The 17,171-nt window shown below is 36.2% G+C and overlaps 1 protein-coding gene across 12 annotated transcripts in view; it reads left to right on the top strand.

Annotated features, from left to right (window-relative positions):
* The window catches only part of LOC139119463 (cilium assembly protein DZIP1L-like), a 61,769-nt gene that overhangs the window by 22,025 nt on the left and 22,573 nt on the right, over positions 1-17,171 (top strand). For 4 of the 12 annotated variants that reach the window (XM_070683295.1, XM_070683290.1, XM_070683291.1 and 1 more), the window contains exons 6-18: positions 1,076-1,159; positions 1,966-2,071; positions 2,394-2,509; positions 2,988-3,197; positions 3,934-4,002; positions 4,406-4,478; positions 5,912-5,986; positions 7,842-7,958; positions 9,846-9,925; positions 10,447-10,639; positions 11,549-11,750; positions 12,759-12,981; positions 14,434-14,550. In XM_070683295.1, the coding sequence (XP_070539396.1) occupies positions 1,076-1,159; positions 1,966-2,071; positions 2,394-2,509; positions 2,988-3,197; positions 3,934-4,002; positions 4,406-4,478; positions 5,912-5,986; positions 7,842-7,958; positions 9,846-9,925; positions 10,447-10,639; positions 11,549-11,750; positions 12,759-12,981; positions 14,434-14,550 (1,665 nt within the window). The remainder of the gene's footprint in view (positions 1-1,075; positions 1,160-1,965; positions 2,072-2,393; positions 2,510-2,987; positions 3,198-3,933; positions 4,003-4,405; positions 4,479-5,911; positions 5,987-7,841; positions 7,959-9,845; positions 9,926-10,446; positions 10,640-11,548; positions 11,751-12,758; positions 12,982-14,433; positions 14,551-17,171) is intronic. The other 8 variants (XM_070683296.1, XM_070683294.1, XM_070683287.1 and 5 more) reach the window with 6 other exon arrangements.

The raw sequence follows: 17,171 nt of genomic DNA, 5'->3' as shown, positions 1-17,171 counted from the left end.
TGGCTTCTCAACTCCATATATGTCCCATGGCCATTTGGCTAAATTGTCATCTATGCATGTTGAGGAGCAAGTAACATTGAGCAAAAAGTCATTCTTGTCTGTGATAAAGGCACTCACAACACAATGATGTATGTAGGTCTATATGTGGAAATGTTAAAATAGGGTATTATAGCACAGTGAAGTGTATTGACGTTAATACCTGTATCGAACCACCACCATGATGTTTGACTGCTCAGTGCTGTATACAATATGCAAATAAGATATCAAAACGGTTGAGTGAGGTACCAACAACCTCATGATTTCTCGTTTTTCATGTGAAATTTCATAAATGTATGTAACAAGGCAAAAAGGCATGGCTGATATGAACTCTTTGTGAACTCTGTTTTAATGGATACGGTGACACGTGCTCATTATGTTCTCAAAATAGAAAATTCTATGTTGTACTTTTGTACACCATCCTTTAGCTGTCAAAGACCAATGAATCATTTTGCCATTCAGACAGGCTTTCTATTATTTCTATAAATACAGAAATGTTCCCATGGAGACAAAGAGAGAGAGATGTAACAAACACCAAGAGGTGAAGGACAAATTTGACATGCTGTCATCAGTGACACATTTTAACCCTTTCACCACCATGGTTTGTCCCAAATCCAATTTTTTCTATGGCTAAGTTGGACCTGTGTACAGGGAAATGGGGTGAAAGGGTTAATTCTACACAGTGGCGACAATATTTTCAAAATGGTTTGAAGTGATCGATCAAAATGGTAGATTTGAAATAAAAATCTGAAATAATTATTAGTCTCATTCCTGATAATTTTCATTGCACAGGAAAGCTTTTTGCAAATTATAGAAAAGCCAGGTGGAATATCAGGATGTTGTATAGTGAAGTCTTCAGACAGCATACGATTATGCAGTGCAATCAAATAGCTGAACAGCCATATTTAGGGGCAAATATGTTAAACAAGCTGAGAATCCAGTAATTTTTAGATCAGACTGAGTTTTGATATAAAGATAAAAACTCAATTTTTAAATACTGTGCATTTTATCATTGATGCCTATTTCATATACTTTGTAGGAACTCAGTGAATTACAGAGGAGGGAAGAGGAACACAAAAAGGAAATGGAAAGATGGAAACAGGAACAACTTGAAGAACAAAGAGTAAGTAGATACCTGAAGAAAATCTGTGATCTTGCTCTACTGGCCTGATAGTTACATCTAGCCTTCTCTGTCTTACAAAGAAGTAACTACTGGTTGCGATAAAAATACTCTTCTTTGTTGATGATCAATAAAAAATAAACTCCAAAAGAAATCTATACATGAAGGACTATGCTGAAGTAGAAATACATTTTGCTTGACCTACATTCAAAATCATACTACATGTACTCATGCCTGTATTATGGATGTGGGATAAGTAGTAGAGCCTTCTAAACTTTAAAATCTCTGCACAAAACTGAAGTCATAACCCCATTAAAGTATGTACACCGAAAGTCTAGATATTGAAAAATGCTGTGATTCTCATTTTGTTATCATTGTTTACACAAGGATCATGTGACAATTAATTTGAATAAATTCTGAAAAATCGGTTTTTACTTTGCCCTGTACAAACGCTGTAGTGTTTCCTGTAGAAAAGATAGAAAAATGATCCATGTGACTTTCATCTAGTATTCTTGTCAGATCCCTCCTCAATGTGTCTCTGTATGATGGAAACCTGGCCATGATGAACCATGCCAGCCAGCCCTCGATACTGTATGCCCAATCCCTAAGCCAATAGGGTGCAAACTTAAATGCGACCTGTATATACTAAACAGTTCTCCAGAACACACACTTTTCCCCATGCAGTACTCAATCAGTTTTTGATTGCTGTAGTTGTGTTCTGTAGTGTCCTTTAAAGCATGATTTAGCTGGTGTAATAACTATATCATAAAACAGTTAGATATTCTCTTTGTTTGATTCCCTAATTTCAGAGAGAAATGGACAATCGCAGTGAGATGTTCATGAAGGAACTCAAAGAGATGCATGAGAAGTACGCCAAGTCTCAACAAGAGCTTGAAGACCTACAAAACAAATTTGGTACGTACATTTTCTACATGAATTTGATGAAGTAATCAGTTCTTACAATACAGAACTTGATCTAGTGATATAGTAATTTAATGATTTAGAAATATTTTTGTATACTGCTTTGCATTGACAGATCTATTAAATTACTACTCAGGACTGTTCTTCTCATTCTTCAGTATCGTTTAGAAACTCTTTATCTTGTCTATAAATTAAAAGCACAATCCAAGATGTAATTAATGACAATGAACCGTTTGCTCACACTGTGATATGATGTCATTGGTGAGTGTGATCTGGTCTATTTGATTCTGAAGTATTTGTTCCTTGTCCTTGGCAGGGAAAAAATCCAACCTTGGAACACTAATGGATGATGAAGACATCGCTGAACAGAAGGCATTGATGAAGAAACAAAAGGAAGAGTTGGACAGAATGAAACGAGAAATAAAAAAACAGGTTACTTTCTTTGATAAGACTTTAACTCTGAATGTATGAGAGAGAGAGACAGACAGACAGAGACAGAGCGGCAGAGAGACAGAGATTTACTTAAGGGACAAAGTCAGCCATTTTTCATAAATTTTGTTTGGTACGAGGTACTACTTATATTGTTTGACATGTTTAAAGATACTGAATGAATGGGTGACCATGCATATATTTGACCCTGGTTTTAAACACGATACATGAAACAGTCGCGAGACTGAATTTATGAGCATAAAAAAGTGTACATGTATCTGGACTTTTCTTGATCCTTGCAGAAACCCTGGATGCTTTGATGTGGACCAAAGACATCAAAGCTTGAACACATCATTGATGTGTATATGTAAAAATGTGCCTATAAATTGAGATCCCAGGTTTTTAGCTATGATTCCTGCTTGGTATATGCACATGTTGACTGATCATATGTCCTTTCCATGTTTTCCTGCCTTTCACACAGAATGATTCCATGTCCAAGGAAATGCAGGAACAGCTCAGACAACAGGAGAAGAGATGGAAAGATAAGATGAAGGAACTGAACAATAAACATAGAAATGAACTTGAGATGTTGGGTGAAGACTTAGAACATACCAAGATGTCCCTGAAAGTAGCCAGAAGTCGAGACCAAGACGGACAAAGATATGAAAACCAAATTGATGAGCTTATGAAGGTATTGACATCTATCTATATCATAATACTTGTTTTACAGTTCCAGTGGTCCAATGTCTTCCACAGCCAAGCTGTCAGACTTCAAGTAACATGTTTTTCAACAATTCTATATAATTCTGAATTAGTAAAGTCTTTGTAACCCATGGATCATGGTTCATCTTTGTGTAGACACTGATTCATGTGACTTTTGTCTGGGTGTGCTGTTTTTTACAGTTTGATACTAAAGTACCATGGGCCTTAAGTGACCATTTCATAATATAACCCATGGACCTGTCATTATCCTTAACTCAATGATGTGGTCCAAACTGCTCGTTTTCAGTGGTGATAGAGGACCATGATAGAGGACCTTCATGCATGAAAATTGAGTGAAAAAGTTGAGATGGTGTCGTGTCTGTGAAATCATGTATACTTTCAAATGTCACTATGGCTGTACTGTGTAGAGTTAGCACTCAACAAGAAATAGTTTGTCCCCATGGCAATTATTCATATTCAATATTCACAATAATTATCGATGTACTTTTCAATGAAGTGTGTTTTAATATTGTTTTAATATTGTAACTGTAAGTTTGAAATTCATATCGAACTACTTCTTATATAGATGCTGATGTACTTGTACATGCTGTGTTTGTTGTAGGTTTCATTTGTACAACAAAGTTATACATGAAATTATTCTAAATTGTGGATGTCTAAAATTATATACTACATTTCTGAACCCTTATTGTCGTTACATCCCACAGCAATCAAAAGATCAGAAGAAAGTTATCAAACTACAAGAGAAACAATTGAAGGAACTGGCAGGCAGAGTGGTAGGTTTAAATAAATTTCAGAGCATTTGATTTTCGTACATCGATGCCAACACAAAAAGAGCCACATACTCTAATTTAGTTGATTTCATGACAAGAATTAGATATTGCTGTATAGGATAGTATCAACCAGTGACTTGCATTTCTAAGTTTATTTGAGGTCAAAGTTGACGATTTATTGAACTTTAGAATGCAACTTAGAACAGAACTCTGTCATGGTTCCCTGAAAATACAATATTAGTTGTGTTGATCTGTCCACTAATCTTAGATATCTCTTGTTTCTTCAGAGATTATTCTCTTGTATTTACTGGTTTTCTGCCAACTAATATCATGCAGTACCCTATGCTATTTCATACCGGATCCAATATGTACTGAAACCGAATGCCCATTATTGATGTATTTTCAGGCCAAACCACCACCATCACCACCAATTGTCACTACTCATGAACCAAGCAGTGATGAAGAGAAACCACCTCTAGGTGAGACATTATATCCAGTTCATTTATTTTCTCAAATACCCACTCTAACATCTAAGGAACATATCCCTGCCAGTCAGTAAAGCAGGTACTGAGGAACCTAATAATGTATCTTATAAATTTAGAGGTGAGCAAAGTCTGCCTGACATACCTAGGACCAAAGTACACCCATTGGATGAACCCTTGTTGGATGGGTTTGTGTTCATGTGTTAGGATAGAGCGCAAAAGTATTCATTTCACCACTCAATTTTGATAGACTCCCAAGGTTTTCCATGGCAAAGTTGGACCTCAATACAACTAAATAGGGATGGAAGGGTCCATATAATTAGAAAGCCATAGATCTACTATGAAAAGCTGGAACTCAAACCACTGGATTTACTCACATATGTACATTATTAGCGTTGTAGGTATTAGGTAGTATCTGAATTGAAAGGGAACATGCAACAAATTACTTTCATTCATAACTAATAATGTAGGGTTTTTATGAATTTTTAAAGACACACAGAAAAAATGAGCTTTGTGGTTTATGTTGGTACTCTTTGCCTATGAAATTAAGAAATTCTCTTTTGATATTATCAAGTTATTATAAATTATGTGTGGCCTTGTTGATAATAAGCTCTTGATTGCTTTTTTATCCGTGCATATAGATTACATAACATATATGGCATTTGACATTTTATAAATCACCATTGTAATAAGTGTACATGTAACACATTTACACATCAGTATCTCCATGGTAAATTTGACAGAATGTTTGGATGCTTGTAATGTTAGCCAGTTTCTATTTTTGTAAATTTGTTCTGCCAGGCGGTCTAGCCTACACTTGTCATTGATCAAATGTGTATATTGTGTAATTTAATACTTTACAAACTAATTTTATATCAACATTTATTTTACATATTCATTTCATCAATTTTATCAATATGAATAATTCATTTACTTGAACTATTTATTTCTCGGCAAATGCTACCTTTTATATATGTTAATCTCTCCAACAACCGGGTATAGACAATGAGGCATACCAGTAGTACCAATATTGCAATTTTATACTGAACTTATGCGTATTACCTAATCCACCTAACTCTGACAAGGGAGACATGTTTTATTCTGGCTCATGCCTCAGTAAACTGTTCTCTGTAAGTTGTTTCAAGGTCAGATGCACCAATCACCAGCAGCCATCAGCTGTGATTTTGTTACATTAATCCTATTCACTATCAAATCTTTTCAGTGTTTCTCCTGTTCATGTCCTTGATCTCAGGCAGTGTGCATATCTGACACAGCCATGAACATTATTCATATTTTGCTGTCTTTATTATTTTTTGTCATCTTCATGTCATGCAAATGAGCCAGGAAATATCACATGCTATAAGCACCAATATGAAATCATGCAATATTTCTTCATTTGTTTCACTCTGCTAACCATCACAACCAATCAGAAGGTGATCTTGATGACACATCAGAACAGATTCAAGACGAGTCTATACTCTCATCTGAGAGTGAGGATGACCAAGGTACACACCAGACATCCCAGACTTGGATTCAATTCATTTATACTAAACTCCACAGCAATTGATTAAGTTTAATCAGGTCACTGCACCTACAATGTATCGGAAAAATCAAAGTGATTTAGTAAGAAAGAAATTTGGAGAAAGACATATAGAGACAGTACTGGACTCCTGCATATCAAATATATTCCATAAAAGTGGAGATAATTTGGTTATTATGATTTGAAAATATATGAAGTGAAGATCAAGTTTTAAAGTGTCATTTTATGTACATTCACATATATATTTGACACTTTAAAACTTGATCTTCACTTTGGACTTCTTTATTTTTTCTGCGGTAATTTTCAGAGAATACATCACTTGGTCACAAAGATTCTGTTAGAATTAAAGGAAAAGTCAGTGACTACATTCAAATCATGAATAGTCAAGTGATTTTCTCGATGATTCTTTCCATATATATTGTAGCTGCAGTGACCCTGTTGGTCAGAAACTAATTGGAATAATGTGAACATTTCAGATTGGGTTGTCATCAGTGGTTAACTGCCATCACCATGTTCATTTTGTCTGTATCAAATAGTTTTGTTACTAACCTTGGCAGATAAGGGGAATGGTGTGTTGGTGTGCCATAGTCTCATCATTGACATCATCATAATTCCGTAATTTCAGATTTCACATCATTTGCTGCCATAGAGGGCGCTGTGTTATTCCTTAGGCACTCACAGAGCCCTCTACAAAGGCAATGCTATAAACATTTGATACTAAGCTTGATAGATATTCATGAACCACTCTTATCATATCTGTTATTAACATTTACTGCACCAGCTGTTGAAATTGTAATTAATCAAATCACAGATAATGGTTGGTTACCAGAAGGAAAAAAAAGTATAAGAATTTTTAAATTGATAGATATTTGCATCTTCATAAATTTTACCCCAAATTGTCTCTGTCAGAAGTGTGTTTAAAAGTGTTCCTGTTCAAAAAGCCTTCATGGAGTAAATTTTTACTCCACTGAAAGACAAATCAATAGAAAAAGGAACATCATGAAAAAAATCAAAATTAGTATCAAAGTAAAGTTTTAATTACCATTTTTAACGCATCATGCTTGCTACTTGGATTGAGTGAAAGGTTTTCTTGAACAGCTTTGCCAACATGTAATTTCAGTCTTTTCCTAACTTGAAGTATCATTGTCAGACCTCTGACAGACAGAAAACAATATCTGTGTAATACTTGCATAAAATATCAGATTCTAAGTATAGTATCATGCCTAAGGCTAGGCCATGATTAGAAACACAGTTTGTTCTCTAGTATTGAGGTTAAGTATTTTATAATACATTTTGAGCTAAAATATCAACAGTAGCATTTTAAATTTTTTTCATCTTTTTAAATTATTGAACAATTGAATATAGCAATTAAAATATGGATAAAGCCGCAAATTCTAGCTGTAATATGGTAGCATATGGATCAAAGTCTGATTCATATTTCGATTCTACCATCCACATATAATATACACATTTCCCCACTAATCACTTTTCCCAGATCACTTCAGTTCATGTTTTTATTGAATACAAACATAAAATTCATTTTTATTTTCACATTAGTGATATGAATTATGTGTTTAAGTGGCTGCTGAGCGCAAAACAAATGAAGTATTAAAAACGGTGCGGTGTCATGAAAACTTTTGAGTCAATCCAAATAGCATTTCATGTTTCCATTAACCATTTCATTTCATTGTAGCAACCCCATGTAACGTCATTTTTCATGACTTTTTCATTTCATAGCAGCTGATGCATTACATTATGAAGCTAACTGTGATATATTTCTTTAATCTCCCTCCCCTTATAACGCTAACATGCCACATCAGATGATAGGATGGCAAGAACTGACACTAAGCTGGGTAATACGCTAGAAACTGTGGATGAAACCGCAGAGCTTTCTAGTCTTGATGATAATGATACTGAATTACCTAAAGCAGAGAAAGGTATACAGCATGGTGTACTAGCATGTTGTGCTGCAGTGATACATTGCATTACAGTCTCTTGTTTATTTGTCCGTCTTTGTTTTATAACACCTGTTTGCAGTGAGTTGTACACTAATGGACTTGGAGTTGACACTGTTTGTGGTTGTCCATTCTATCCGACTGTTAACAGTACCTTACACCTATTCACATCCAATGTTTGTATTGCTAATTGCTGACTCACAATCTATTTTCACTCCAACTCAATGATATTGATTAATTGATTGATTAATTGGCACTTTGACATTGAACTTCCACTCACAAGTGATACTCAAAATAGTTTCTTGTCTGTATTGCTTTAATACAATTAGAATCATTCAAAAACTTTCACTAAATTTGTCGAAGGCCTGAGTAACAACAGACCACAGAACATCCCTCAACAATGCTTGAAAAATAGGATTTTGTGAATTATCTGGACTTGATGAATTGTCAGTACAAAAGTTACAAAAGCCTTTTAAATCTTGCCACGTTTACAAGACATGGAATTTGCTTAAACATTAAAGATATGAAAATGTAATCAATATAATATGTATTAAACCTTAAAACACTAATTTGAAATGACAATTAATCACATATTAAACACTAAGTTACAATCAGTCACTTACTTACAACCAACACCTTTTCTATATATTCTTTTTCCTTTTTTCCTTTTTCTATTTTCTCTTATTTTCTTCTATTTCATAATTCTTTTCTTTTCAGCTTCCAAACTAACAAGTAATTTCTTCCACATGTGTAATGTTCCATTTTCAGGTGTTCATCACTGTCAATTACTGAATGTTTTCAAACAACTCTTATCCTCTTGGTGGTTATAAGGTGATTTCTAATGATAGTTCGTTAAGTTTCCTCTCAGGCTGAAATTAACATATCTACTCTGTTACAGATGTGTTATATTGTAATGTCATGTTATAGAATGCAGACTGTTTTGATTTCATAGTTGTGTTCATGATATCTCCACTCATGTATATTCATGACAAATCATAATTTATACCTCTGGTTTTCAGGCAGTGCCTGTTTGCCAACTATCCTATTATGCTTCATGTTGTCACTGTATCTTGAGTTTGTTACTGTTTTACAAATTCTGTGTATACTTACTCTTAAATACTCTGATGTTTTCTTTCTCCTGTCCTGTACATGATACAGAATACCGCACTCATTCGCAGTCACTGTAAGAGACCATTGTAAATGTATTGGATTGGAACCATTGCTATAAACCTTTCTGTTATCACTAACTAACAATTATAGTCCCTTTATTCATAATGATATGGTTTAAAAGCAAATCGCAACTTGGATAATCAAAATGTAAAGAAAACACCCAGAAATGAAGGATGTATGTGACTGAAGCTAAACTTGAAAGAGATGATTTCAGATACATCAAACATGTACATCAATGACCTTACAGTGGTTTTTAGTCAAATTTCAATTTGAAAGTTTTCATGACAAGCTCTCTATGATTTGATTGTCATCCCTTTACCTCTTTCAGACTTATTCTTTCCTTTCTCTTTACCTTTTCTGTTCATCAGATGGGCAATAAACTTAGTGGTTTATGTCCCATAGACATGACATCATCAGTGAATTCTTATGTACTCCACTGTATATATACTGACATCAGCTACTTTGCATATATAATGTATACATACCTTACACTTGTCCATTTTCTTCCATCTGACGGGGATGCCAACACAATACTATCTCTGTGAACAAACCCATCTCTGTGTTGACCAACATGCCTCGGTTGTATACAATCTAAGATGTTAACTGTTAACTGTCTGTACCATGCACAACTCTTGAGGTCACTGATCAGCTGTCACCCAGTTCATCATATTGTGTGTGTGTGTCAATCTAACTTCCCAGATCCCAATGTGATAGCTAGTCTGAAAGAAGAATTCAAAGAGCTGTTGGAGAAAAATCTGGAAAAGAGAGGCGTTGCCAGGGTAAGCAAACCAGCAGATAAATGTAAAATGAGTTTTCCCACAATCCAGAGTATCATGTGGGAATTAATCAGAAGGTAGAGGAAGGTAGAAACAAGTAGCGTAACATGTATTCATCTACCTGTGAATGCCTTACTTCACACACATGTTCACATACCCCAATATATACCATACACTGACAACAATATACACAGACATACATTGTGTATACCAGGGAATCAGCTTAATCAGGGTCATCTTCTCATCCCTCTTCTTTATTCATTCCTGCATGCCTTTGAAATGCTGAAAACTTGACAGCAGGCGCATAAATACTTACTGGAATAAAATAATATTTCCCTTGGATGAAAAATTCTTCCTTCAAAATTTAATCAGTGAAATTATATCAGTGAAATTTTAATCAGTAAATCTTCATTACATTTACAACGGTGTTAATGTTTGTCAATACGGGAAGTATGCCTTAATAGAATTTCACATATTTAACAGAATTCATAAGTTACGTAGCCATCAACATTTCTGTTGTACAGGGAAGCCAAGGAATATCCAATCAATCCTTCAATAACAAGATAGCTGTGTTGAAGAAAGAAAGGCAACAGCTGGCAAAGAAATATCCCCAATTTTACGACACACGGGACGAGTGCCGGAATGAAGTGGAAGCCAAGGCAAAGGAGAAAGCCAGAGGAATGAAGAGATCTCCTGGTATCAGCAGGACAGCCTCAGGTAAACAAAGGATAATGTTGTTCTCAGGTGTAAATGCAATAATATCAAAAGACTACCAGAGTCTCTCGCTGAACAAAACTGCTACTATTGCTTCAACACAGGTAATGAAAAGATCACAGGAACTTCAAGTGAAAACATACGGTTTGTGAGAAGTTTAATTTATTCAGAACATAGTTCAATATTCGTTGGCAAGTTAGGTGCTTTGTAGAGTTAAAACAGTGTGTGATTTTTTTAGCTTCACATTTAGGAATGCAATGGGTCCATGGAGCACACATAACATTGAAACTACGGTATTGTGGAAATCTCTGCCTTTTTCACCCATTGAGAAGTTTTTTAATGTCTGCCAAAGTTGACAGTTACAGTTGTTCACAGTGATTTTGATAAGAATGTGATTTTCAAATGTGAAAGCTGTCATAAAATACATATAGTCCATTGTAGAGGAGGAGTATTCGGCAGAATGTAGCAATTCTTTCCAGCTTCATGACCCCAGAACACCTCTAGACTTGTTTATTTGGCATGTTTGCATGAACAGACCACTGCCTGTGATGCCATGATCATATATGAAAGTGTCAACTTTTGCATTTTCATGATTTGCCGCATATTTATGTTCAAAACTTTCTCAATAAACCATATATTCAGTTATGGCACAATTTAATTTCCAATAAATAAGTATATGTTTATTACCCCAGCTTTATAGATGGATTAACAGTGTGGCATTCCTACTTGTGCAAACATATGATTTCTGTTCAAACGTCAAACCCTGGTGTGAGGCTAGACAGTGCTTACCAGTTCATTGAATGATAAAATGACAGTTCCCAAGCCATCAGAGATCTGACAGTTCTACTCTGTAAGGCTGCACTTCTATTTAGCATGTCTATTTAAAATTTTACTGTCGTTCCATCATTTCAGCTCCAGCAGCATCACCAGTTGAGGTGAAAGCTAGAAGTGCCAACATTGTGACAGTTGGTGGAAGTCGGAGCAAATCACTCGGAAGATCTCCCAGAAAGAAAAAGACAGATGGACGGCGAGGAGAATCCCCTATATACACACCTCCCCCTGTAGCACCTCGAAGTCCGGATAAAATTGGCACAATGTCTACATTATCAACAGGGTATGTTGGTGAAAATACAATTCACTATATTTTGTAAGCTCCTGGAACTAACATCATCAACAGTGCTATACAACAGAGTACGGTATGTGTTAAAGCTATGACTAGTCTATCATCAGACAACTTGTAACATTTTCTTGCATAAGGCTGTGGTATTAAATGAAGGAAGGTTGTTATTTGTGTGTTCATCTTTAAACTCTGATAGCTCCAGTATTGTCTAACAGATTTGTAAAGGCTTCTTGATAATTGTCTCAGCCCTGGTATCTTACGGCGCTGGCACTTCTCTTAACTTATTTATGATTTCAACATTTGTGAAAACAATATCAGGTTGAAGTAGTTTAGTTGTTGATGTACCGTCAATCTCCTCACATAAAATCCATATTACAAAAAAACAAAAAATGTCTGTGTGCCAGTTTTATCTTACAAGCATAAGCAGAACCCAGTTCTGAGCAGTAACGGTACACCTGTGTAGGTATAAACAACAAGTCTCCAAAACAAAAGATTCAGTTTGTACCCCTGCAGGTGTTAAGGAAGTACATGCCTGGAAAGTGAAAGACTTATACTTCAGCTCAAACCTTTCTCGGTTAAACTTTCAACCATTCTTTCACCAAGTCAGGAATAAAAATCAGGGGTCACCGTGCAAAGTTTGGTACTACAGAAAAAAATTACCTAACATTTACCGATATTTGATATTCAAAATGGCTTCCATAACTATGTTAACTCTTTTGGGGAAAATGAAATATTCAATTTTCAAAAAGCTAAGACAGTGGATATTTTTCTTACTGCAAGATCATAAAAATGAACCCCCACAAGGGGTAGATCAGAATAGAGTTGTAAACAATTGAGAGTCCAAATATCTGTCCCCAAGGTGCAAAGTAAAGATTAAAACCATCGGTCTCCAAACACGCGCATAGAGCATTTGTTACTGCCCCGGTGTGTTGGCGTACACCAAAACAATGGCTCCTACAGACATTATAAGTAAACACTCAAATGACATCATGGCACATACAGCTCCTGGGACACCACCACTTTCACTAGAGCTGAATCCGAGGAGGAGACTGAGACAGAGACGGAGACAGAGGAAGAAGAGGAGGAGACTGAGGAGGAAGAAGAAGAAGAGGAGGAGGAAGATGTTTCTGAGAACTGGGATTCCGATGAGGAGGAGAGTGAACTAAAACGTCTTGTTAGTTCAACTGAAGTAGATTCTGCAAAACCTACAGTTGCACCAGCCATGGTAAGTCTTGTGTATGCACTGTGACTATTGTATGCAAGTTACAGATGAATGCATTTTCACTCAAACAGAGAAATATACGACTTGGTTTTTCTCTGGTGAAAACAGCACATTTTGATTAATTTTCCAGAATTCTTCGTGCGACCCTAATGTACATATGAGAATGTAACATTTGATGTAAAATTAATATCCTGCTAGAACTTATGAAATGTGAACCGTTAGCCCAACCTTCAATGAGTCCATTTGAAAGATATAATATTTTCTTGGAGCGTGTATTTGGGAGTGTCCTACCAGAGCTTTCATGATTGTTGATTATCACCAGCTATGCAAAAACAAAAGAATAAGGCCAAAGGGGAAATTTTTCAATAAAATTGAAGGTAACCTACACTTAATCACAGCACATGTTCGCCTTGTGCATGATGGATAAAAGTGAGGGTTTTGATACTGTAGATTTATACAATAGACAGCTAGATCAATAAGTAGTTGGATTGATAGATATTCCTTTGGTGGTGGGACTTATTATTTTGTTGTGGACAGATGTGTCAAGACTCTAAGTTATGATAAAGCTAGTTAGAGACAGTGTTCTGGGTATACCATCCTTCCAAAGTTCACCATGAAAAATGCCAAAGTTTCATAATGTTGTTACTTGTCTAATTTTACAGCCCCTAATCTTTATCAAGTATTTGCCTGGAGCATGTTCTGTACTTCAAGTGTGCACCATGAGTGATGGCTGTGTTAACAAGGATATGAATTTAAAAACCTAACTCTTGCATGCCATTACACACTAACAAGTTTCCATTCAAGATCAGACAATGCACATTCATTGCATCTTACAAGTCTTGAGTTTATCAGTTACATCAAGTGGGCTGAGCAAATCTGGTAGTTTTAGGACGTGAAATGACCATTTTTCTATGGTCCATGGAATTTGTCTCTCCATTTGTCAGAAAGACCTTTGAATTTCAAATTGACTTGGGTCATAAAGAATGTACGCAGAGCTGTCAAGATGTAACTTGTAGAGCCAATGAATTTGCGTTCATGCTAACCAAAGTGACTGACAAATATGCATGCATTTGTAAACCCTGGGCCTGGGGTCTATAGCACTCCTGAAACACACTGAGCTAGTCTTCTTTGTGAAATAATTATGCATTCTCAGGGGGGCCCTTTCATGGCTTTACAAAGCAACTGTATCCCCTAGGGTTGTGTTGATTTGCAAGTGTACTTCATTCCTGTCCAAATATGTAACTGATATGCTCATCAAGACTCATGCAAAATATCACACAAGCAAATACTTGTTATTGCTAAATCCTGCAGCTTTTTAACCCCACTGTTTTCTGATTTGCGCTTAAAGCATTCATCTTTCCTAACCATTCCTGAGTATTCCCTGTTTTCCTTTGTTAATGAAGTATTAACCATCCAGTATTCTCCTTCATCCATAACGCTTGCCATGCAAATCAGCATCGGAAGGGACAGGACACTGAGTCCATCACCGATTTGAAACCAATCAGTGAAGTGGATGACCTCCAGTCGACAAATGAGGACAACAATGACAAAGTGAAAGAAGTTCCCAAAACTGTAGGCCATCACAAAGCTCTGATCAATTCCATGTGTTTATTCCATTACATGGTGTTAGTCATGACATGTCTCTGCTTGACCTTTTCACCCCAATTCCCTGTAAATAGGTCCACAATCCCAATTGATAACAATGCGTTTGGGACAAACCATTGTGGAAAAAGGGTAATAGGATAATGCTACTCAGTCATTCATCAATCCACAGAGTTATCTACAATACCAGTGTTAAATTTCCTGTGTTTTTCATCATTATTTTGGATCAAAGAAAATTACAATGTTGCTACCTTCTATTGTTATGTAGTTCATTCCCCCCACACTCATCATGACCTGAGTTCAATTAGTCTAGAACATTCCCAAGGTCACTGCCCTTGATGACCTCACAACCTTGAATTCAATTAGTCATGTTTGAATGTTCTGGAAAGTTGATTAGTTGTGTAAGGGAGATAATTTTAGAACAGTAATTAGCATGTCAATAAAAGTTCTAGATTGTTCTTACATGCCTTTATAAAAGGGACGTGCACAGCTTCCAGTCAGACTTTTGGGATCGTGTCTCTTGTGTGTTACTAAACTCCAGCAGTAGTCATTCTCAAGACTTTTCAAGACCTTCACTGTCAACGCTGGATTTATACTGTGGACTTTGTGCAGCTTCAAGCCTGCAAGCCAAAGGACTGTTCATTCATTCGACTGACTGTTACAACTCTGAGACTGGAGCTTTGCCGTCCCAGCTGAGATAAGTAGTCTGTACACTTTTAAAGCTTGTACTCTATCCCTGACTTAGCAATTAGTTTTATTTTGTAATAAATTCTGTTTAAACGTTATTTGCTGAGTTCACCCTTTTGTTCGTTTTCTCTGCACGTAACAAAATTGGGGGCTCGTCCGGGAGACGAATATTTTGAGCCGTTTGACAACATTTTGACAGCCTTTTCAAAACTACTGTATACTGTGAACTCAGCGAAATTTAATCATGGCGGAATTTAAACCAGACGAATTTATGGATGACCTTGATCAGGACACATTAATTCCCTCAGAAAAGACAACCTCATAACACTGGCCAATTTCCTTAAAGTAGAAGTCAAAAGATCTATGCGCAAGAGGGAAATACAGTACCGTATTGCCAAACATCTAGTTGATTTAGGCCAATTTGAGGAATCCACCCTGAAAGATTATGAGCCCGAGTCTACCTCTGAACTCAGAAAATTAGAATTAGAAATGCAGACAAATTTGGAGATCAAGAAACTAGAATTACAAATGAGAGAGAAAGAATTACAAATGGAAGAAAGACAGAGAGAAAAGGAGAGAGAATTGGAAGAACATCGACTACAGTTAGAAATGAGACGTTTAGAGCTTGGACAGTCAGGAAAATTCTTCCCTTCAGACAAGTTTGACATCACTAAGCATTTCAGGTTAGCTCCCCCTTTCCAAGAAAAGGATGTTGATAAATATTTCCTCCATTTTGAGAAAATTGCTCAGAGTCTGAATTGGCCTAAGGAGTCCTGGTCTATGCTTTTGCAGAGTGCTTTGGTGGGTAAAGCCAGAGAAATTTACATTCAGTTGTCAGTAGAGCAGGCTTCAGATTATGATTCTGTGAAGGAATTAATTCTCAAGGGTTATGAGTTGGTGCCTGAAGCTTACCGTCAGAAATTTAGGGATTGTGAGAAGGTGAAGGATCAAACTTATGTTGAATTTGCTCGAACAAAAGAACAACTGTTTGATCGTTGGTGCTCTTCTGAAAAGGTCAGTCAGAATTATGACAAATTACGACAACTTGTTTTGATTGAGGAATTTAAAAGGTGCATTCGGAGTGACATCAAGACGTTTATCAATGAACAAAAGGCAGATACATTAGAGGTTGCTGCACGTTTGGCCGATGATTATTCATTGACTCACAAATCTTCATTTCTCAGCAAACCATCCCAGTCCTTTTCTACAGAAACAATGCAGGTAAATTTAACTCCTCCTTTTCATCCAAGAATTTTTCAAAGGAGAGTAGAAAATCAAATGACAACAGTTCACAGAGTTCAAGTAACACTCCCACATCATCAGATCCCAAGTCTCAATCTCCTTCTGGCAAACAGTTTGGTACACTTTCTTGTAATTATTGTAAGAAAGACGGCCATTTAATGTCAGATTGTTTCAAATTGAAAAGAAAACGTGAAGGTCAAAGTGGTCAAAGTGGATCTAAGCCAACCGGCTTTATTTCTTCATCAACTCAATTAGAGTCTAATAATGTGTGCAACACATTTTCTGAGGTTAAACCCTCTCATCCCCAATTAATGAGGTCAAGGTCAATTCTTCTCAAGATAGCATTATGGGTATTTTCGAACCATTTATTCATGATGGTTTTATATCACTTTCTAGTGATTTTTCTTCCGCTACCCCTGTCAAAATTTTAAGAGATACCGGGGCTTCCCAGTCTCTTTTGTTGGCAGATACCCTGCCGTTTTCTGAAAAGTCATTTTCAGGTTCTAAAGTTCTTATTAAGGGGTAGATTGCGATGACTTTATTCCTGTTCCTCTCCATAATGTCTATTTGTCTTCGGACTTTGTTTCTGGACCTGTGACTTTAGGTATTAGGCCTTTTTTGCCTTTCGAAGGGATTCACCTTCTTCTTGGAAACGACCTTGC

This window comes from Ptychodera flava, chromosome 19 (genome assembly GCF_041260155.1).
Source record: "Ptychodera flava strain L36383 chromosome 19, AS_Pfla_20210202, whole genome shotgun sequence".
NCBI classification, from domain to species: Eukaryota; Metazoa; Hemichordata; class Enteropneusta; family Ptychoderidae; genus Ptychodera; species Ptychodera flava.
This window is presented reverse-complemented; position numbering and strand designations above follow the sequence as displayed.